The sequence below is a fragment of the Aspergillus melleus genome (genome assembly GCF_016097325.1).
Source record: "Aspergillus melleus strain CBS 546.65 chromosome Unknown contig7, whole genome shotgun sequence".
In the NCBI taxonomy this organism is placed as follows: Eukaryota; Fungi; Ascomycota; class Eurotiomycetes; order Eurotiales; family Aspergillaceae; genus Aspergillus; species Aspergillus melleus.
The window spans coordinates 2,096,227-2,118,766 of NW_025763376.1; the positions used below are offsets into that span (position 1 = coordinate 2,096,227).

General features: G+C 51.2%; 3 protein-coding genes across 3 annotated transcripts; 1 reads left to right on the forward strand and 2 right to left on the reverse strand.

The window, feature by feature from the left end:
- Positions 1-4,409: 4,409 nt before the first annotated feature.
- Positions 4,410-5,506, forward strand: LDX57_011659 (TauD/TfdA dioxygenase family protein; the record flags this gene model as incomplete). Its single annotated transcript, XM_046093402.1, has 2 exons — positions 4,410-5,219; positions 5,330-5,506. The coding sequence occupies 2 exons, from the start codon at positions 4,410-4,412 to the stop codon at positions 5,504-5,506; spliced, it is 987 nt and encodes a 328-aa protein (XP_045949380.1).
- A 1,638-nt stretch (positions 5,507-7,144) lies between these two features.
- Positions 7,145-15,164, reverse strand: PKS2 (type I polyketide synthase; the record flags this gene model as incomplete). Its single annotated transcript, XM_046093403.1, has 9 exons — positions 7,145-7,789; positions 7,853-8,026; positions 8,084-13,145; positions 13,201-13,663; positions 13,720-13,913; positions 13,966-14,061; positions 14,109-14,134; positions 14,187-14,457; positions 14,512-15,164. 9 exons carry the CDS (start codon positions 15,162-15,164, stop codon positions 7,145-7,147), a joined length of 7,584 nt encoding a protein of 2,527 aa, XP_045949381.1.
- Positions 15,165-18,959: 3,795 nt separating this feature from the next.
- On the reverse strand, positions 18,960-22,003 carry LDX57_011661 (uncharacterized protein; the record flags this gene model as incomplete). Its single annotated transcript, XM_046093404.1, has 1 exon — positions 18,960-22,003. The coding sequence occupies one exon, from the start codon at positions 22,001-22,003 to the stop codon at positions 19,076-19,078; it is 2,928 nt and encodes a 975-aa protein (XP_045949382.1). The 3' UTR covers positions 18,960-19,075.
- Positions 22,004-22,540: the final 537 nt, after the last annotated feature.

The following is a 22,540-nucleotide window of genomic DNA, read 5'->3' on the forward strand; positions in this document are numbered from 1 at the left end:
ACATCAGTTGATTGCCATGGGATTTCCTGCTGTATGCCTGGCTCACTTTCATGGTATGAATCGTCACGAGTCTCTGAGGGAATATTGGAACCGAAATCTGCTGGCCCCAAAGCTAAAAATCATTTTTCTGCATTAGCAACCTTCTCATTTTGAACAGCAGTTGTGGCTTCAAACTTACCATGCTGAACAGATGTCAAACTGTCGTTGAGTCGTACAGCCCATCTCAGGTCCGAAAGTTTTTCATTCATAGCAAGATGGTGACGGGTATCCAGTGCAGCATCTAGCGGCAGCCGAAGAGTATCCTCCACAGAGAACGAATTTGAATCTGCCACAGTGTGAAGAGGTATGTGGCTCACTGCTTGGCCGTTCGCAGTAATGGGGCCGAGCATGGCCGCCGATTCCCGACGGAGAAGCATCACGACAACATTCTTCAGAACAGCAGTACTTTGTTTGGATAAAGCAGACCGTCTGCCAAGCAAGTCTTGCAGACGAAGAATTCGAGTGATAGTTCGCTTGACTTCCTGCGCGGTATCAGACAAGGGTTCGGAAAGAGCCATAACAGCCAGCACTATTGCAGCGTTAAACAGGTTTATGGCGAGAAATGCGACGAGGTGGCTATCTGTGGCGAGCTGCGCAAGAGCGGGTAGTTCTGTGATTCTCGATGTTCGTGTCGCTGCTTTCATCCATAACTCTGAGCTGATGGTATGACTGCCGAGAGTTGGAGATTCAGCTTGAAAATTTGTTTGATTCACTGAAGGGGAAGGGTACATGGGCGTATTCATTTCGCTTTCATTGGGTGATCGTTTAGTGGCGCTATAGAAATGATCGACTTGTCTCGCTAACAAAGGACGATGTAGCACGATGAGAACATTGTCGTAGGTGAGCTGTAGCGAAAGGGATTGTAAAGCATATGCTCTTACTCTTGGCCCACTTCTGGGATCAAAGTCACGATCAAGGTCCAATACTAAATCATTTGGCAAGCAGGATCTCCATTTTTGGAGATGCTGTGTGACCCTTTCGACAAGAGCAAAATAAGTGTGTCCGTTAAGATGCTCCGAAGTCCTCAAAGTCCGTGAGCCGAACACAGCCTTCAGAGCTGGCGAGGCAATCAAGTAAAGCTGATTTAACTCCCGTTGGTACGTGGAATAGCACATAGCGTTGCTTTGTCCCGCAGGCAGATCAATGAACTTCGGGTTCTCGAGCACGTCTGATGGCATTTCGAGATTGCAATCCTCGTCGTTTATGCCCAGCGGACGACCATATGTAATCGATGCAAACCTATCCCATGTGTATACTGTCCACCAAACTCTTTTCCTTTCTTCGACATCATCAAACTCTCCTCGGGAGAGTCCTCGGTGCAACCCCAAAGACTGTGACATTTTGATGGTCGCACCCAACAAGGAAAATGACAGGTTGGGTCGGCCGTGGTAGACGTGATAGGATCCTAACAGAATGCAGGTCTGGGCGGCGGTCACTGAAGGTATATCCATCAAGTCCACCAAGTTTGATTCAACAAGCTTCAACAATCTTGCTCCCACTGTTTTGAAGTCTTCGGCTTTATCGGTTAAGTCACCACCAGTTCTCTGAGATCTATACCACGAGGCCATTGCAAGCATCATCGAAAGTAGGATAAGGAATGGTCGTTGAGAAGGGAAAGCACATCCATCATTGATGGAAAGCAGGCTCTTTCGAAATTTTGGCTCGTAGATGACAAGAGAAAACCAATGCACGGCATCAAAATAACCCTCCAACAGGCTAAAAACAATGTCCATTGGAGGGAAACACTGGTCTATAATGAGGGATATGGGAAGTCGTTGGCTATTCGCCGACGGGCTTGCACGGGGGTTCTCAAAGCTGGTCTGATAACCGGGGATAGCGGAAGTGGTCTGTTCATCAATGTGGTGATTACCAAGTCCACATATCCTTTGAGCAATACCTATAGCCGATTCGGCTTCACCGCAATTCACGGATGATGGTGCGTCATGCCCATTGGGGATGAGTTCGTCGCCTCTCGAGTGCGCATCTGCTGGCCCTTGGTCATGCGATTCTGTACCCCGGCCAGGGACCATTCTAGGCGGGAATTTCTCATTGGAATTCACTGGTGAGATCTGGGGTCGGTGATGGGTCAATCTGGAGTTTCTGGTGCCCAGGCGTCTATTGCTGCATGTGAGCATTGAATCCATCGCTTGCCGATGTGGGAGATTGTCAGCTCTAGACGTACGTACTTCGGCGGGTTCGCTCTTCGTGATCGAGCTGGTGTCGTGATTGGTAGGCAATCCACATTTGCCCGGACGCACACTGAGCAGGGTCGAACAGGATCACACTATTCCTCGTTCAGCATCTGTCTCGAGTTTCAGAATTGATGTGGCCTGGGGTGGTTTACCCGTGCTTTGTGGCGCCGGCACCTTTCGCAGGCGCTCCTCACTCTGGTTGGTAACAGAGACCGGACATAGGCTTCGCCAAGGTCCTCATCCATGATATACAAAGGACAAGTGGTTGCAGAAGCAGGTCTTCTAGACCTGGAGTTTTCGGTGCAAGTGGATTTCCGCAATGTTAATGGAAGCGCTACAGACGCACCCGCCTCCGCTCCTGACACACCCCACGTGACTGGGACGGGCCCTTAGTCAGCCCCCGTGCCTCCCAATCTAGTCTAGTGTCATCGGATACACTCGTATACTTATTTCTTCTTATATAGTAACCTTTCCATAAACAATCCTAAATTCTTTCTATAATACTATCTAGAACACACATAAAACCCCCATTCTGAACTTCTGAGCACCAGCTGTTCCTTCTTATACTAAAAAGCGTGGGTATCCGCCCCGAACAGACAGAACCACTCCATATCCACATACCCCAGGGCCCAGTCTTTTCACAAACTAGAAACCAAATCAACACACGCTACGCCAAGAAGCCAACGTCAATCAATCTCACCCCAGCAGGAAAGCTAAATCCTAGCGCTGCCGGACGAAAATCCTCAAAGTCCGACTACTCTAAACAACGCTAAACTCGGCTCTTCCCCGCCCCCAACGGTTTCATTCTCCGGGGGCCTCGGGACCCGGAGCCATTCAGAGTTCTTAACGAAGCTCCACTGAGGATGTACGAAGTTCAGGACTATAGTTCTGCATGCTAGTGGACAGGGATCTGAGATTACCCATCCCATCTTACTGTGTTCATCCACTACTTGCCAGGTGGCGCTATGCAGTGGTTTTGCAATTTTCAATCCATCTGTATTGCTCAATCTCACTGCATACGCATGGATCGAGATATAAGCTATACGAGGGAGTGCGATTCGCTGATCGAGAATGTTATCTTGCGCTAGTTCCCTTAACCTACCCACCAACGTCAGATTTAAAAATGCCAGGTAATACCCACCTACTGTGTATGTGGCATACACCGTATACATTGATTCCACAAAGTTCCAAAACACCACCCCCACCCCGCATAAGACTAAAATGTACGGAGTAGTAAACCCTCCTTCAAATCGGACGTCAATCCCTCCGCCCCTCCGGCTTACCATGTGGTGGCTGTCCGCCCGGGTCGATCACCCCCCGAACTAAGAAAAGGTATCCATATTAGCTATACTTAGGATTGTGGTTTGTTCAACATCTGCGTCAGCGGCTTATGCACGGTCATACTAACAACTCTCTTTTCGAGCTCGTCTCGAGTAACTGACGCGAAGTGTTTTGATCAAGGGTTGGTGATAGGTTGGTCTAATATGCCGGCTTGGCTGCTTACTGCGTATTAAATTAGGTGAGGTGCTGGGAGTTTGCTCGTACTGAGTACGGGGGACGGAGAGGTTTGATGTCCGATATTGCATTGTTAGCTTGGTTTGAAAAACTGGGCCAGACGACCTGAGGTATTTTGAAGTAGCCGAGATGCTCGAGTAGTGGGTTGTTTGGGGATTGCACCTCTATACCCTCCCGCGGCATACTTGATGCTGGTGAAGATTCTGTTTCCGTTGAGAGTCTAGATTGTGTTATCAAGGAAAAGAATTGTTACTTGTGCTCGGTTGTAATGACTCTGTTGAACGCCTGGTACCCTGTGTTGTTGAACGTTCCTCGGTTTAATTAACATCTGTCTGTTGTCTGCCCACCATTTTCCGGTCTTATATCGTTTCAATGGTCTGACATGACCTGACTTGATAGCCTAGTCTGCTGCCATCAGTCACCAGGATTCGATGTTGGTTTGCTCCTATCCTATCGGACTTGACGTCTCCGGGGTGGCCATGCTTCAGTACGCCTTAGTCAACTTCCACGTAGTAAAACCAGTTGTCGTATAAATCTCTTATTCTGCCATCTAGGCTCAATTAATCTATATATTCCTACTGATCACGTTGCCCATATACTATTCACACTACACCCTACGCCACAGAAGACTCACTCGAACTGGTCTATCAAAACCTCACCAACATGGGCTCTATCAACGACACCCCCTCCCTAACCTTCCATCCCCTCCATCCCACCTTCGGCGCCGAATGCTCAGGCGTTGACTTCTCCAAGCCCGTGCCCCCCTCGACCATTGACGCCATCAAAGCTGGTATGGCCAAGTACGGCTTTCTCGTCTTCCGGCGCACCCAACTCGACGACGCCGGCCACGTCGCCTTCGCCTCCCAACTCGGCGACCTCGACGACTCCACGACCTGGATCAAACCGGGTCAGAAGTACCGCCTGGATCCATACACCCAGCTCACGGACGTTGGCAACATCGAAGCCGACGGCAACGTGGTCCCAACCAGCAGCCTTCGCCACCAAATGGGTCTCGGAAACGGCCTGTTCCACGTCGACTGCTCTTACAACCCTCGTCGGGCGGGGTTCTCGCTTCTTCGTGCCCATCAACTCCCGCCGAAGGGCACAGGCGGGGGCACGGCGTTTGCAGACACGCGCACGGCCTACGCTGAGCTCGACAACGACACGAAGGCACAGATAAATGACTACGTACTGTGCCATTCTCTGTGGCATAGTCGACGGCTTGGGGCGCCGGACTGTGATTTCCTGAAGCAGATGAATCCCGTGGAACTTGGGATGGCGAGACACAAGCTGGTGCAGGAGCATGAACCGAGCGGACGCACGAACTTGTATATTGCCTGGCATGCGTATAATATTGATGGGTGGACGAGAGAGGACAGTCAGCCGGTTATCGAGCGCTTGTTGGAACATGCGAGTCAGGATAAGTATACGTTTCAGGTTGATTGGGAGAATAATGGGGATTTAGTCATTTGGGTGAGTCTCTTTCCCCTAATCATTATTTTTCTCGCTATAGTATTCTGCTCTCTGGTGGTGGTTATGATTAAATGGATGAGCTACGGATGTGATAAACTAACAAAAACCAGGACAACACATGCGTCATGCACCGTGCCTGCGGCGGCTCCTTTGCAGGGAAGTACGTCCGCGACATGAGACGCGCGACGGTGCACGATTCCTCCTCCACGGCGTGGGGACTGAATGAGAAGACTGATTCTCGAGCTGGTATGTTCGGTGCTGGAATGCCGAAGCCAACGCAGGGATAGATCTGAGACGTAGGAGGGAGGGGCAATAATATGAAATAGCGAGGAATATATTCAACACTTGACGGAATATTCTATCTAACCCTCCTCTCTTGTCATTGTCATTGAAATGTTATGGAACGGTTTATGTGTAATGTTAACAGAAATGTGTGTTTGAGTGGTGTACTTGGGTAAGATAAGGAATCAACTTCCTTTGTATGCATGGTATGCTATTCAACTCAATTGTATATGCGAGAGGAGTCATTCTTAACTAATTGCCCGCGATATATCATTCCGTAAAGGAGGTTCGTATTGTGAGTCTTTGAGCATGACCTCGAAAGCTTTCCCATCGATGCTATACAAGAAGCCCGGGCAGACCTTCTACGCACGCGAAGAAATGCAAGATTCGTGTCCCTTGTACCAGACACTTTCTATTTAGGTAAAAGTACCCAAAAAGCGTCCACAGCCAAGAAAAATGAAACAAAGAGCCTGTCTCTGGAAACTTGGAAAACGAGTCTAACAAGCAAGAGTGACTAAAATAAGACAAAATAAGACAACAGACGTCCGAATGGGAAAGTCAAACAATACGCCCGAGGAGGAATAATGACCAAAACACCATACAAATCCCAAAACCGCAATCCTACTCCACAACTAAACGAAGAAGCGAAGAAGGATGCGACACGAGGCGCCCTAATGCACCTGAAGATGAGGACCTTATCCTATGCGGTTAATATTGCGATGTGATCGGGATCTTTCCGGGAAATGTAAACTAATACCGACTCAGCGGTTTTTGAAAGATTGATAAATAGGTAGATTTTTTTTTTTTTCGATATTAATATTGATCCTTCGAACTAAGAGCTCCTGCGGCGAGTGTAGATCCCTGTTGTGTAGGTCGGTAACGGGGCTTGAAAAATACCCGCATCATCACGGGAATATCCCCGAGTCCAGTACAAATGGAAAGCCCGTATTGCAAATCTTGCTGAGACTATTGTTTTATCGCCACGGCTTACCGATCAGAACACGCCACGGTTCTACTGTTGAGTCCTCTATTGGGCATTATTCTGGGTTTTGGTCTATCCACGTATGTCATCAAGGTTGAACTTTTCTTGCATACGTACACTCTGATGGAAGATGGAATAGAGACTTGGCTTTATGGTTATGAGTAGTATTTCAGGTTGTTTGTAGACCTGTAGGTATCTATACCTAGATCATATGGAGGGTGTCTAGTTCAATAGTATGAATTTGAGTCAATTATTGCTGGAGATCTACTACTCGGCCTTGCCATGTTTCCGAGAATGGGTAAATGGAATATCCCCCAATCATCGAAATTATGTAGGAAAGTCCATGTTCGCATGTTCATGCATTCAACTGGTTGGGATCATCGTAACACATCCGCGCTCTCTGCATGGCTACTACCTAATTTAGCTATCTGTATCTGATGTCAAGAGACATGCAGTCAAAAGAGGAGATACGACGGAAACGAGATTATACGAGTACGATGTGTCATGAGGACCTCAAATGTGAATGAACTCATATCCTTATTCATAACCTAAAATGTCTGCCATATACTCCGATAGAAGAACCAATGATTCAAATGCAAAAGTCTCAAAGTACACCGAACACCGGCATTTGAAACCAAAAACATATACCAAACTCAGCCATCTAAGCCTTCGACGCCTCCCTCTGCGACAAGATATGCGTCGCCAGAGCCCTCAAGTTCGCTGCGTGAGTGATAGTCGTTAACGCCAACTCCACGCTCGTCTCGCGCCGAATCCAGTTCCTTAGTTCAACAGACACCAAAGAGTCCAAGCCATACGATGAAAGAGGCGCGTCGGCTTCCACCTCGTCTCGCTCGATCATAGTCATCGCAGAGACCTTGGTGATCAGGGCTTCGATGAGACCCGTCAATGGGTCGGCAGCTGTAGTCCAGGAAGCCAATGCCGCCTGACCGCTGCCACCGCCGGTCTCGGCTGTGTCACGCTTGCGGTGATCCTCGTTGAGACGCTCCCGGATGTGCACGGGGTGGAAGTACTTCCAGGGAAGGTTGTCGACGGATTCACCGGACAGGGAGAGCTGGAACGCGGTGGCCCGGCCGTTGTGGTTCAAGGGAGAAGATTGGCCGATCACGGCGCCCTTGACCATCGTTTTAATGTCGGCCATCGTGAGCGTGGCGCCGAGTGCGCTCTTCAAGCTGGCGGTGAGTTCCCGGTCCGCAACGTACCCGACGTCGACGACGACAGGGAGGGCGATGGAGACGGTGTTTTGGCCGCGGGAATTGCGGAGCTTCGTGAAGGCGTCATAGAAGGTCTGAGGGAGGGGTTAAACGGTTAGTAAATCTGGGGCATCGATTCAAGAGCTCTAGTTACTTACTGATGTACCGCCGTAGATACTTTGTCCGACGTTGCCGGTGTCTCCCAGGAACGAAGACAGAGCAATAAAGAAGTCGAGATCTGGGAACAGCGCATCCAAGTTCCATGCACCTTGGATTCGAGGCTGGGTAATGGTGCGCCAGTCCTCATATGCGGCGTTCTCAAGCAGTTTGTCCTGATGGCAAAGTTAGTCTGGGGAACCGAAAATGCTTGAATTGAGCAGACAACTTACACTCAACAGCAGCGCACTGTGCACCACACCACGGACCGGGGGAAGGTCCTTGATTGAGTCCATCACTCTATCAAGGCTCTCCTTTGAGCCAACATCGCAAGCAAGAGCCCTAACATGAACATCGGTACCTTCGTATTTCTTCAGGAGCTCTTGGACCTCAGACCCAGAGGCGCCGCTGCGACCGAGGACGACCACATTGCGGCCACCGTTATCGATCATCCAGTATGCCAGCGAGAGACCAATACCGCGAGTACCTCCGGTAATGAGATACGTCGCATTGGGGTTGAGCTCCACGTGTGTTGGTTGTAGGGAGCTCTCCGCCAGAACACGTTCCTCCTTGCCAAAGGTGACAACGACCTTGCCAATGTTGTCACCGGATCGGAGAGTGCGCAGCGCCGTCGCGAACTGGGAGATAGGAAGCGCTGTAACAGGCTGAAGTGGCACTATGACGTTGCGTTGAAGCAAGTCGACCACCTCCGACAGGGTATCTTTCAGCTCTTCTGGGCGGTGCTCGAAGAGCTCTCGGATGTCAACACCACTGAACGTAACATTGCGGTTGAAGGGCTTCATTGGCAGGTTTGTGTTCTGAAGGGCGTCCTTTTTGCCAATTTCCACGAACCGGCCAAAGTTCGCCGTCAAGGCCCAGGTCTCGTGCAGAAGCTCTCCGCTGAGGGAGTTCACAATCACATCGACTCCCTTTCCTCCCGTGGCAACAAGGATGCCATCGCGGAATTCGGAAGTACGGCTGGAAAAGATCTGCTCCTTGGGGATGCCGTATGTCTCGTGGAGGAAAGCCCTCTTGGCCGGAGTACCGGCGGTGGCGAAGATGCGAGCACCCAGGTGCTTAGCAAGGACAACAGAAGCTTGGCCCACTGCCCCGGCCGCTGAGTGAATGAGAACAGTCTCATTTTTGCGGAGCCGGGCAATGCGAATTAGAGCAAGCACGGCGATTGAGTAAGCAAGTGGCAGGCTCGCCGCGTCAGTGCTGCTGATGTTGGATGGGAGTTTGGCAGCATGCCAGGCGGGCATTTTCTTGTATGTGGCAAAGGCACTGCCATCAAGGGCAAGGAAGAACACCTTGTCTCCTTCCACAAGATTATTGACGCGAGAGCCGGTCTTGGTAACCTTACCAACTCCATCAAAGCCCAGATGAGACCAAGGAATTGAGCCCAAGACGAGGTCAAGATCGCGCGAGCTGACACCTGCCGCTTCAACCTCGACCACGACCTCCTCCGCGCCCAACTCCTTCGTCGGGTCACTCGTTCGGCGGAAGTAAAGAGAATCAGGGCTACCCGCCGCATCGATGGTCATCTCCAGAGCCCCTTCGCCCTGCCAAATATTCTGCACTGTGCGGATAGGGACGCCCTGCTCGCCGGCGAACTGCTCCTTACCTCCCTGCATCTGTCGCATCCGAGGCAGATGGATCGAGCCGTCGTGCCAGACATAATCCTGGTCCTCGCTGGCAACAACTTCTGGATCGCGCAACTTCTCTGCGAGTTTGGTGATAGCAGATGCGCCTTGAGAGGTCGTAGGTACATTGTCAAACCACAGCAAGTTCTTGGGCTCATTCTCCAGACGGAAAGTGCGGAACATTCCCTTGATAAACTCGGCCTCCGGTGTATTGCCTTCAGGGATCACCCACAGCAGCCCAGTGTTGTGCACGAGGAAGTTCTTCAGAACCTCAAAGGTGTCTGCGTCGACGTTTGCCAGAAGGCTCTGGCGCGGAGAGTCGATGAAAATGCAGTACGGGTCATCTGCAGGAACAACCTCACCAAGGGGTTTGACTTCGGTGGCACAGCCAATACTCTCGGAAACATTGTCGGCCACAAGCTGAGCGAATTCAACTTCCTCATCATCAAGGAAGGGCCCGCAAACGGTGATATGGGAGTCATCTGCATGTCTACCGACGCGATGCGAGCAAATCACGCTCAGCATTTGCTCGGGCTTGCCGGGATAGTCCTGGATAACAGCATCAACTCCAGAGAAGCCGGAATCCAAGAGACAACGCTTCCAACCATCCACTGACAGAAGAGGACCTTCCTCGTGGTCACGGTAGTGGTCCTCAGCATACCACCAACCCGGTAGCAGAGCGAAAGGAAGCGTGGGTGGCGGGTGCTGGCCAGCCTCTAGCAAAAGAAGCTTGCCTTTAGGTTTCAGGAGACTTCGCACGTTTGTCATCGTCTCGACCATGTTCGGCGTTGCGTGCAAAACATTGGAAGCAATCACCAGATCATAGTCCTGCGTCGCAAATCCCTGGCTCACAGGGTCCTGGCTGACGTCGAACTTCTTGTAAATGATGCGGTTGTTCCAATCGGCCAGCTTCGTGCGCGCATTCTCGAAGAACCCAGTCGAAATATCAGTGAATGTATAGTCGAGGAAGGCTGGCACTTCTCTGTCGCGAGACAGAGCTTCAAGCACATGTAACGTGGTACCGGCAGTACCACCGCCGATTTCCAGAATGCGGAGATCCGGCTCGAGATCGGACAGGTGAAGAACCCATTCACCCAAGACTTTGCTAAAGTGCGCGTTTCCTACGTCGGCTTCGTAGTGACGCGTCAGGAGACCATCTTTGAGCATGATCTCCAGAGGCTGTACCTCTCCGCGCAGAATGGGAACGAGCTGCTCGCCGATGGCGCAGAGCAATTCTCCCTGGGCATCGTGGGTCCGAACGTCTTCAATCAGCGCAGTATGATCGCCACTCAAGTCAAGGCCCTCTCGCGCGACCTCGCGAGAAACAGCTCTTGCTGCCCAACCCACAAAGCGTGAAAGGTGATGCGGAAGCTGGGACCGATCATCATTCGCTGTCTCCTTCAGAGCCTTATTCATGAAGTAGGCAGCAGTGTGGTTCAACAAGCGCCGGCGTCCGTTTTCCTCCTTCGTCAAATCTCCAACTGAGAACTTGCCATATAGCTCTGCAGGAGGGATGAAATCAAAGCTAGGAACCAAGTCCCAGCACCAGGTCGATGGAAGGTGGGCAGCTGGATCATCGCCTTCGGCTGACAGGATGGAGCGGAATGTCACCGATTCCCATTCAGCTACAGGCAAGAGTCTGTTCTGACTTTGAGCAAAAGCGGCGACGCCAATATACATACGGCCACCCTTGACATCATAGTCCAGGAGACGAGTGACGATGGTAAATTTCTGCTTTGGGTCACTGGGGATGCGGTTGGAGACTCGCAGACGGCTGATGTAGTTGGGCATCTGCGCGGGTCGTTTGCCATCGACTTCTTGAAGAGGACCACCACCCTGTAGGAAACCATCCAGGGTTGGTGGGTCGACAGAAACGGGAGATCCATACTGCGTCGGCAGCGAGGACTCGAGGTCGCGCAGTTGCGCTTCGATGACAGTGTATCCTTTGCCTTCGAGGAATTTGACGGTGCTTTGGAAGGCCGGTCCATACCGTGTACCGCGCTGTCCAGCCGTCACGTACTCTCTTTGCGCATCATGCTCTTTGAGACCAGTGACATTAACCAAGGGAAGGGAAGATTTGAATGTCGGGGTTTCGGTGGTCATCTCGGTGGACTCGGGTTCAATTCGACCATAGCAGTGTCTTGTCCACCCTTCAGATTCCTTCCAGGTAGAGATTTCAAATGTCCAGACTGTAGAAGAGAACGTTCCCGTGCCTGTGGGAGCTGGTCGCAGAGTCGTGGTCATGTCGACCGTTTCTTCTTCATCAATTTCTAGACTGCGAATGGCATGGAAATCGCGCACGACCACGGCAGCCGCCTCTGTCGAGACAGTTCTTCGGACTGCTTCAATAGCACACGACAGATATCCAGTCATGGGGAAGACCACAACCCCAGCCACATTGTGGTCGCGAATCCACGGGAGCTCATCAAGATTGAAGACCTGACGGTATGACCGCTCGCTACCGCCGTTGGAGGCTGCCTTCCGACCAAGCAGTGGGTGGTAAGGCTCTCCGGGGAACATCTTCTCTTGCGTTGCGCGAGGCTTGTGCTCATATTTCACTGACTTGTCCCAGGCATACGCCGGGAGGTCTGTGAGGACATGGGCGTTGTGAACACCAGTCTGGTTGATCAATCCCAGTTGAATGGTTGGACCCATGGTGAAGATGCTGCCGGCAAGGCCGAGCAGCGCTTCATCGCCAGGAGTACCGCGCACTAGCGAGGCCAGATAGGTGAAGGAAGTTTGACGCTGCCCGTTGCGCTGGCGGATGAGGTCGACAGTCTGCTTGATCGGACTCTTGAGGGCCGCGTGCGGACCGACTTCGACAATAACGTTGGGCAGCTTCTTACCATCTTCTCCCTTCGGCGCGAAAATAGCTTCGATTGCGTCCGTAAACCGAACGGGTTGCACCAAGTTCTTGACCCAGTAGGAAGCATCCACAGAAGCTGGGTCTACGACGCCACCGGTGACGGAAGATACGAAAAGTGCACGGTTGTCGCCCTCGGAAACGGCGGAATCCTCTGCGTTGCAGTAGGGCTTGATGGTCGCCAGGTAGGAAGCCGCTACTTGCTCCATGTGCTTGGAATGGTACGCCACCTCGATCTTGAGACGACGAGCAAATATGCCCTGTGCATCTGCGACCTTGTGGATATTCTCAATGGATGACTGGTCTCCCGAGACAGTCACGCTCTGTGGGCTGTTGATAGCGGCAACAGTAGCGTATCCGTCGGCATGCTGCTCGATGAGCATCGATGCGTCTTCGAAACCAATACCCAACGCCAGCATACCCCCCTTCTTGGTTTGTTCGCGAGCCAGCTGGGCTGCAGCCTGGCCACGGAAGAAGGCAATGGCAATGGCCGCTCGGAAGGAGACCAGACCCGCAGCAAAAGCAGCACCGATCTCTCCACTGGAGTGACCGGTAACCGTCGTGGCAGTTATTCCCCAGCTCTTGAGCAGTGTCACCAGAGCCAGTTGAACGGCAGTGCAGGCCGGCTGGCTGATCTCGGCCTCGTTAACTCGCGACTGGGCGGCTGGCTTGGCCAGCTCTGAAGTCAAGGACCAAGTCGCCCCCATTTCCTGGAGATGGGCTTCAGCGCGGTCAATGGCATTTGCGAAGGCCTTGTAATGTCGGAGTCCGGAGGCCATCTGAGCGTGTCTATTCCGAGTCAGTTGAGGATTGTCAAAGGATCTGAGGGACTGAATTAACGTACTGAGCGCCCTGACCAGTAAAGGCGAAGGCAATAACCCGATCCCTAATTTTGCTTGGCTTGGATGTCGATAACTTCTCCTTGAGACTCTCCACCGAATTGGCTGTCGCGGCAACACGGTATGCGTGGTGAGTGCGGCGCTGGCCCAGAGTGTAACTCAGGTCTTTCAAGGATTCAATTGACTGGGGGGCTGTTTCCAGGTACTCCTGGAAGGATTGCAGATACGATGTGAGACTCTTTTCCGTTTTGGCGGAGAGGACAAATAGTCGCTGTGATAGGGAGTCCGGAGCAGAAACGCCATTGGTGCCGTTTGCCGCATCGATCAGGCTGCCATGTCCATTGGCACCATTGGCTTCAACGCCGTTCGTGCCATTGATGCCGTTTGCAACACCGTTGGTGCCGTTAGCAAGCTTGGAGCTCGAGGGAGCTGCCTCGAGAATGACTGCAGAGTTACTTCCGCCGAAACCTGCATTCCCGCATCAGCAATCTAATACATCTCGTCAAAGCCAACGATTCACTTACCAAAGTTCGTCACGATCACTCGTCTTGGCTCGTTCTCGGGCCAGGGAACCGGAGCTTGGGCAACCTTCAACCGGTCTCGTCCCTCGATCTTGACATTCATCTTCTCGAAGCCAGCTGTGGGCAAAATGATCCCTTTCTTGATCATAAGAATTGCTTTAACAATGGCAAGAATTCCACTCGCGCCTTCCAAGTGTCTACAAAACTAGTTAGACGGGGGCAGCCAAGCGATAAACATTCAGGACTTACCCGAAGTTTGACTTGATGGATCCAATGTACAGCGGATTGGAGGCAGTTCGGTCCTTGGCTAATACGGACGCGAAGGAACCAGCCTCAATAGGGTCACTGTTAAATTAGCTTAGAGCATGGGAATGACTGTTGGAAATACTCACCCGGCTTGCGTTCCAGTTCCGTGACCCTAGTGATTGCTTAGCAATTGCATTGAGGACAAATAAACAGGCAGTACAAACCTCAACAACAGGTGTCTGAGAGGGATCCAAGCCAACAGCTGCATGAACCTCACGCAAAAGCCTCTCTTGGGCTGACCGGCTAGGCATGGTGATACCTTCCGAACGACCGGAGTGGTTGCAGGCAGAACTGCGAATGACGGCATGGATGGGATCACCATTGCTGATGGCATCATCCAAGCGCTTTACCAGCAAGCATGCAGCACCCTCACCACGACCGAACCCAGCGGCTTTGTGGTCATATGAGTAACTGCGACCATCGGGCGATAGAGCTCTTTGAACGTATGATTAGTGTGAGTCAGGTATGATGAGATGAAAATCGACCTACCCCATCTTCTCTAATGTGATCCATAGACTAGGACTGAGACATAGCGCTGCTGATCCCACAAAAGCAGCAGTGCAGTCTCCATTCCTAAGCGCCTGACAGGCCTGATGAGCTGCATAGGCACTGCTTGCGCACGCTGTATCAATAGCAACGCTAGGGCCATTGACATCGAAAAAGTAAGAAAGACGATTGGCAAACATGCATGAGGCGACGCCAGTGGCCGAGAAAGTTGATGTTGAATAGAGGTCTTCGGAGGTACGGTGCGCATATTCTTGAGATCCACAGCCGACGAAGACACCGATCTTCTTGCCCGCCAGATCGATGAGGCTGTGCCCGGCATTTTCGGCCGCTTCTAAGGCACATTCCAGCATCATTCGATGCTGGGGGTCAGAGTTCCGAGCTTCCTCGGCTCTCATGTTGAAGAAACTGGCATCGAAGCCGTAAATGTCATCGGGAAGGAAATGCGCACCCTGTGATCGAAAGCTGCCACTTCGCTCTGCGCCCGGGTTGTGGTATGCCTTGTGGTCGAATCTCTCAGCGGGCATCTCAGTCCATGCGGACTTTGCTTCTGCCAGGTAGTCCCATAGTCCTTTTCTCCCAACGCCAGGGGCGCGGTATGAAAGGCCAACAATGGCAATCGGGACGTCGTTGGTCATGTTGAATTGTTGTGGGATGTAAAGTATTTCGTGGGTTCGTCAGTGGTGTGTGAGAGAGGTAGAGAAGGTGGACAGCGGAGACGGTTATATAGCTGGATATCTGAGATATTATCCAAGCTCAGAAAGCGTTGGGGTAAGATGATTGCCTCATTGTAAATTGGCCACCAATGAGTATGCCTCCTGTCAGATACTAGTCGGCTCGTCTATTCCTGACGTTAGTTGATAGTGCATGTCCTATCTGATCTCCCAATAGTATCCGGAGTATACATCGTCCCGCCATTTTCAGGTGTGTGGTATCCTTGTCCGAGTAGATCCTTGAGCATAGAATATTGATAAACCAGGATAATATTCCTTCCATTCGTAAGCCGGAGTTTGAGGCATGAGAAAACACCGGTCACATCAGTCGCCACGCACAGCTTGAGACTCCATAGATTCCTTCATGGAACCTGGGTCACTGAAACAATCACTATCAGTCTGGTTGGCAATCAGAGCCTGGGGGCCGAAGTCAATTGTTGCCATTGGATCCTGGGGGCTTGGTTGTTGAGCAGAAGAGCAGGATGGAGGATGGAGGATGGAGAACGGAGGGCGGGGTTTACCAAGTAGAGGTTTAGTTTGCTTCAAACTAGTCGTCCCACGTGGTGGGGATGGAGTAGGACTGACTGGAGTCCGGCACGTAAATTTAACAATTAGAACACCCCTTGGCTACTACTTTTTTGTAAACGCTTAGGCGTCTCTTACGTTGGGTTAGCAAAGGCTCGTGCGGAGTGGGTATCTGTCTGGTGGAGCTCGGACTATACATCCAGTATCATCGTCCTGATAGCTCTTCGACACCTTTGCAGTTCGATTTCATATGGAGAAGTGTACTGAAAGGCCTATTTTTCCAGTTAAACTTATTCAGCAGGTTCTTAACGCAATGTTTGGGCGCATCCAACCCTATCTCCCATTCCCTGGTATGCGATATCACGTCGTGGGAAGTGTATCGCTACGTTGACCACATTGGGATCAGCCATATTTGCCTAGTAGACGCACGCAGCATGCGGCCTCCGCCTTGCTATCTCCACAGAAATGTAGATAGTAACCCCTCAATCCCGGTTATATTAATTCCGTACCAAGCGAAAGCCACAGACGCCAACACGCCGCGTTAACCGGTTGTAGAATCCTCCATCGTCTATTTCTTCCACATGCGGATATCAGTATCTTCCTTCGTTTCTTCCTTCAATCCTCCCCTCAAGAGATGCGCTCTGTTACACTTCCTTCGTTCATTCCTCCGTATGCATGCTCCAAGTATACAGAACGCCATGCAATCAGCATGCTTCATTCAGCGGAGACAAGCATGCTACAATATGTGGCTGACTCTATTTCTCATCGCGTCTAGTCAGACTACGTCAGAGACTACCATAAGCCTCTCAATTCCTGCTCAGAGGGCATGTCGAAGCATTCTGGCGCATAAACTGAGCTTACTTTAGGGTTGCTGGAAGAGGAAGTTGGCCAGGGTTGGATGGGAATGAGTGGTGATAACAGGACTTTTGAGGCTGACTTTTACGGGGGGTGGGATGAGCAATCTGAAACTACTTGATCGCCTTCAGCATTCTGCACTATATCACTATCTCACTATATCCGCGGATCCCTGCACATAGTATGTACCTAGAGCCCCTTTGGCGAGGCTGTATTGAAAAATACCGGTAAGTTTCACTCCGGTACCGTGGTATTTGACGGTATTTGGCAAGAACGCAGCTAAGAATATTAATAGAGTCAACTGTTGATCGACGCCAGCCTTCCATTGGGAAGTAAGCTGGTCGCCTAAATCGACAATAATTCAGTTCGGGTCCGTTGGAGCTCCACCAACGTTTCTTCGCTTTCTTTTATTTCTCCTCACTACTATACTTTCTCCCCCGGGACCGGCCCGCCGGGTGGCTGACATACTAAGGTCACTCAGGCCATGCACCAAGCACTCTAAATACCGCCACAGCGTCACTCTCTGCATACGTAGACCGGCGCCACTTAATCTAACGGACCTGTCGAGCTTGTCGTGGCCTTGAAACCAGCCCCCACAGTGGAATCGGAGTTCTTGTTCTCCGGAAATTCGGCCTCTTGGTCGGCAATCTGGACACTTGGCCGGAGGGGTTTTTGATCCCTATTCGATCTGTCTTAGAACTCGCTTTACCTTCATATCCTTGAGACTTGGGCCAAGTGTCGGATGCAGAGTCGGAGCCGATGACTGCGCCGCACTATGACTATGCAGGTCGTAGTTCAGACCGTCGAGGTTTTTCAGATCGAGTGTATATTGCCCAGGCTTGGTATGTTACAGGCATCCTACGTGCCTCACTAGTTATCTAACTAACTACCTATTGTGCCTATTCGCCGACAAACCGACATTCTTCTCCCGCGAGAACACGTTCAAACTCACATCAGATTCAAGAACACCCAGAATAAGAGCGATCGTAGTCCCAACAGTCCAGCGGACTCTAATCTGTGGAGGATCTCCGCGGTGGCCGCCAGTAAGCCCGATCAGGAAATGAATACCAATCTCGACATGACTCGGTGAGCTTCAGATTGCAGATCATTCACGCTTTAGGAAGGTAGCTTAGGTCTGACTCTTATGCATTGCCTAGCGGAGCAAGGATGTCGAATGTTGACAGCCTGCAACAGACCAAGGTCAGCCCACAAATTCTTGGTTGTCTCATTATACGAGCACAGGGGGCTTAGTCTGATATGTCGTTTTGATTGATGACCGATGAATGATGACAAACCAATGCTCCTCTTTCTTACGACTCGACAGGGATGCTCATCCATCAATAATCTTCTCAATTACCTACGATGGAAGTGCCTATCTTCCTGGAGCATCCAGAATAGGAAGGTCAACGGGTGTGGATCTGACCCTAGCGCCGCCCAAAAATTCTCCGTTCCCCGATGAGCTCCACTGTAATCCCGGGGATCGCCCGACGATGAGAGGGTTTAATACTCGTCGCTCTTATTTGTGGTGTGCTGACCGGACTTTGTCCGAACATGTCATCCTGCGGTTTCTTGGATTCTGCTGGGCGCTGCGTAGTAGTATACTGGCCAAGGCTTCACTCTGCTTGGTGCTTTAATCTAGTCTTGAAGAGACCGATAATAAATAATTGTATAGAGCGATGTCACCTCGTATTGCGAGATGCAGGATAACAGATACCAGATACCACTTTAGGCTTCGCTGGCCAGCGGCCCAGACAAGCGAATTTTTACTACATGAGACATTCGTTCCGATTTGAACAATGCGCTCTCTCTCCAGAGGTGCGTGGAGGAGTGGTGTCTCTTGGGAAGGTCTACCGTAATCTCCAAAGTAGAACGTGCTGGTTCGGTAAACAATTCTGTTTCATATTCTTATGTGGGCTTGTTATTGCGTAGGTTCAGGCAGGACACCCATGCAGAAAGAAATACCGCAATCCTGCGCTGTCAACGCGCTACGAAGTCTAGATTGTGGCTTCGAAGGGTTCTTTTTCTTTCTGCTTTTTGGTCTACGTCAGGAAGGCTTGGTCCAGGCTCAGGAGATTTGTACTAGCTGAATTGGTAGGATTCCTTCTATTATCCACCTGGGGTCTATCGTATCAACATGAGCCGCAGATGATGAAATACATGGCTGGTGAGATTGTTTGCTCACGTTCACTGTGGTGAGGATTTCGTTGTTAGTAGATCGTACTTCTAGATACTCTTTACTTCATGTATAACCATGAAGCAAAACTCATCGATAGTTGACACTATATTCAATTCAGACAAGTTATGCCTCAATACGTCTCACCGTCACTAAGTCTTGAGGGCCTCGCTGTGGGGAGGTCGTACTTCTGGGAGTCTTTATTTCAAGTGTAACCATAAAGAAGATATCTTCGATACTCGAAACTATATTCACTTCTATGAGGTTATCACTCTAATATCTTCTAAAACATCGGCGTTCGCGGCGTCACAACAGATTGCACCTTGACCTTCAACCACTCCCTTATAGCCCCCCGATCCAATTTCCCCGACACAGTTCTCGGTAGCTTTTCCACTATCAACCAAATAGTAGGCACCCTCTCAACCGGCAACCTAGACCTGGCGTAGTCTCGAACTTGACCCAACCGTTCAGTCGCAGCATCCTTCTCAGTATCCGGTAGGTCCTGGAGCACGGCAGTTCGCGGAAATTGCGAATCAGCCAAACACACAACTGCAACTAGTTGCGTGCGACCGGCCGAAATCTTCGCGGAGGTGACGATCTCCCGAACATGGGTACAGCGAGCCAGAAGACTCTCCAGCTCCTCGAGCTGGAGTTTCTGTCCACCAAGCTTGACCTGGTTGTCTTGGCGGCCGACGAAGGTGATGCTTCCGTCCGAATTGTATTTGGCCAGATCGCCGGTGCGACAGAAGCGGGTTGCGTTTCGCTGGTAGGTTGAGGCCCAGAGAGGTGGCGAGATGAAGGATGGGGACGTTCTGGGGTCGTCGTTGAGGTAGCCGCGGGCGACGGAGGGCGATTCGATCCAGAGTTCCCCAACGTCGCCGATGGGTGTCAGTTCGTTGGGGTTTCCCGGCTTTACGATCCAGATGGCGCTGCCGATTGGGAAGCCAATGCTTTCTGGGTTCTCGGAGTTCGGTTTGAATTCTGCGATGGTGCTGAGGAAGGACGCCTCGCATAGTCCATAGCCGTTGAAAAAGCGGACTGCATTGCTCCAGGCGCTAGCCGTCTCAACGTCGATGGGCTCGCCGAGAGAGACTAGTGATTGTAGACAGGAGCACTCATCAGGTGACATTGTCCGGATTACTCCTGGAGGTAGAAATGCCCAGTTGGCTTTGCTGGACTGGATGAAACCAGGGAGATTCGATGCACTCGCCGCCTCAGACGGTATGCAAAGGCATCCACCGAACAAGAGAGCCGCGAATATCTCGCCAATACTGGTATTGGAAACTGGAGCAGCGAATTGGAGCACCCGGTTCCCAGACTGCAAGCCGAGACGTTCAGCGAGGGAGGTCAAGGACGAAGCAAGATTGCGGTGCTCAACCGTGACTGCCTTCGGAGCCGTTGTGCCACTTCCACTCGTAGAAACGATATAGGCGAGATCTTCTGGTGAGCTCGTCCTATTACCAACCGGCCCAATATGCTCTGGAAGTGCAGCCATAAATTCTTCGCTAACGGCAAAAACATCCGGTGCTAGATTGGCGGAGTTGCTATACTCTGCAGACGAAGTCAAGACGATTTTCACGTTCGTTGTAGAGACGATAGCGGCTCTGTAGTCATACAGAGCATATTTATCGATCTGTACGCATGCTCCGCCCGCTTTGAGGACCCCAAGCACGGCAACAATAGCCCAGAGAGATTTTTCGAAAATTAGGGCCACTGGCTTGTTAGTAGTGACACCCCTTCTCCGTAAATCATTCGCAAGGAGATCCGACAATCTGTCCAGTTCTTCATAGCTCAGCTTCCCATCGCTAGCTTCCACTGCGACTTGTTCTGGGCGCACGCGAGCCTGAGCACGAAAGACGTCGTGAACACACTTTTCGACCGGATCAGGAATGCTTTTGTTCCACTTTAGAATCTCTGCACGGTCGCGTTGATTCAATAACTGTAGTTGCCCCAGTTTGGTTTGCGACGGAACCTCCGTGAGCATTTGCAATGTGTGCTCGAATTGGTTCAAAACTCGATCCAGTTGGCGCTCATCCAGAACAGCAGGATCGTTCCTCGGTTCAACTAGGATTCCATCGTCATAGAGGCTGCACACCAGTTCAAGGCTAAAGGAGCCCTGCGGCCACAACAAGCGTTCAAACTGGACATCTGTCGCCTCTGCAGCGATCGGTAACGGTGGACGAATGTTAATCAAGGCCTGAAATCCGGAAGCGATACGGGCTGCATCGCTGAGGGCGCCGATGCTCTGAATGCCATATTGCAGGGTAGGCTGTGTTTGCAGTTGGCGCAAAGCCGTAGCTCGATCTTTGATGAGCTTTTCGACCGTTAGATTTCGCGGCAGCTGAACCTGTACCGGCACTTCAGCCAATGTGGGCCCTAGAGCGTTTTCCAGGCCGTTTAAAGCAGATGAACGACCGGACAAAACAAGACCGAACGCAACATTCTCGCTGCCCGTATAAACACCCGTCGTCAAAGCCCACGCTGCCGCGACAAACGAAGATAGATGGGAAGGAGACAACCCCTCGCCAATTCCCTTCAGTGCAATTTTCCGCGTCCCTATCTGCTTCGCATGGGGGGCAAACCCGGGGCTCACTGTCGGAAAAAGAGAGGGAACTCCTTTAAAGCGAGGACCCCAGAAAGTCTGTGCCGCAGACTCGTCGATGCTCGCGACATGCGCCACGAAGTCTTTAAATGGAGGTCGCTTTTTCGGCGATTGGCCATGATATGCGCCCACTACATCTTCTTTGAAGAAGGTAGTCACGGACCAGTAATCCATCACTGCATGATGGATCGTGGCCACAAACTTCCTACCGAAAACGGTAGATCGGAAGAGAGGTACCCCCAGGCCTAGTTTGTGTGCGTTCTCATCGTCAAGATACGCATCGAGGTCCCCAGAGTTGGTTTGCGTGACATGTTCTTCATTCGTGATAACCTGCAGTATTCCTAGTCGAGTATTGACGAACCGCGTGCGTAGAATGGGGTTCGCGGCGACCACTTGGGTCAGAGACTTGCAAAACCGATCAATATCGGCTCCAGGCCCAAAAGAAAGAGCTAAGTGGAAGACTTCGGCTCTTGCAATGAGTCGGACTTGGAGAGGGGTACAGCTGTATACATCCTCGATCTGCTCTTCGGGCACATTGCACGTTTGGGCGATTTCTGTTAGAGTCTCGCTGTCGATATCGGCTTTCGACTTCACTCTTTGAGGTCCCATTGTCGAACAGCAGAACTAAGTTCGAAAAACAAATGCAATGGCGTAAGGACCAAAATTGTCGTATGAGAGGTGCTTCAAAATCTCGATAATGCACCGAACAGAGCTAATCAGGATCAGACTAAAACTCTTGGTTTCATGGATGGCAGAACTCACAATGAGAGAGCAACATAATGCCTCTTATCCATTTGCACGACCCAATTTGTAGTAAAGTACGGGGGGCTGGCGTTACTGGCCCAACTCTCGCAGGCCTAGCCATTTTGATACCGGCTCAGCAGACACAAATGGTGGCAAGCGCCTCTGACATTTGCTTATCCAAGATCAATCGGTCCTGGGTAAGCTGGATCGGCCAAATCCTCGAAATATTAATCCTGCGTTGCTTTTTCATGCTACTTGACTGGTTGAGATTCTTCCGGTCAAACCGAAACCATAGGCCCACAGTCCCGGGCGGAGTGAAGCCCCTGCATAGGAAGAATGGCAGATAGTGACGAAGTTCTGGCCAGCCGCACGTCAGAAAGTGAGAGGATAAATCGGATCCTC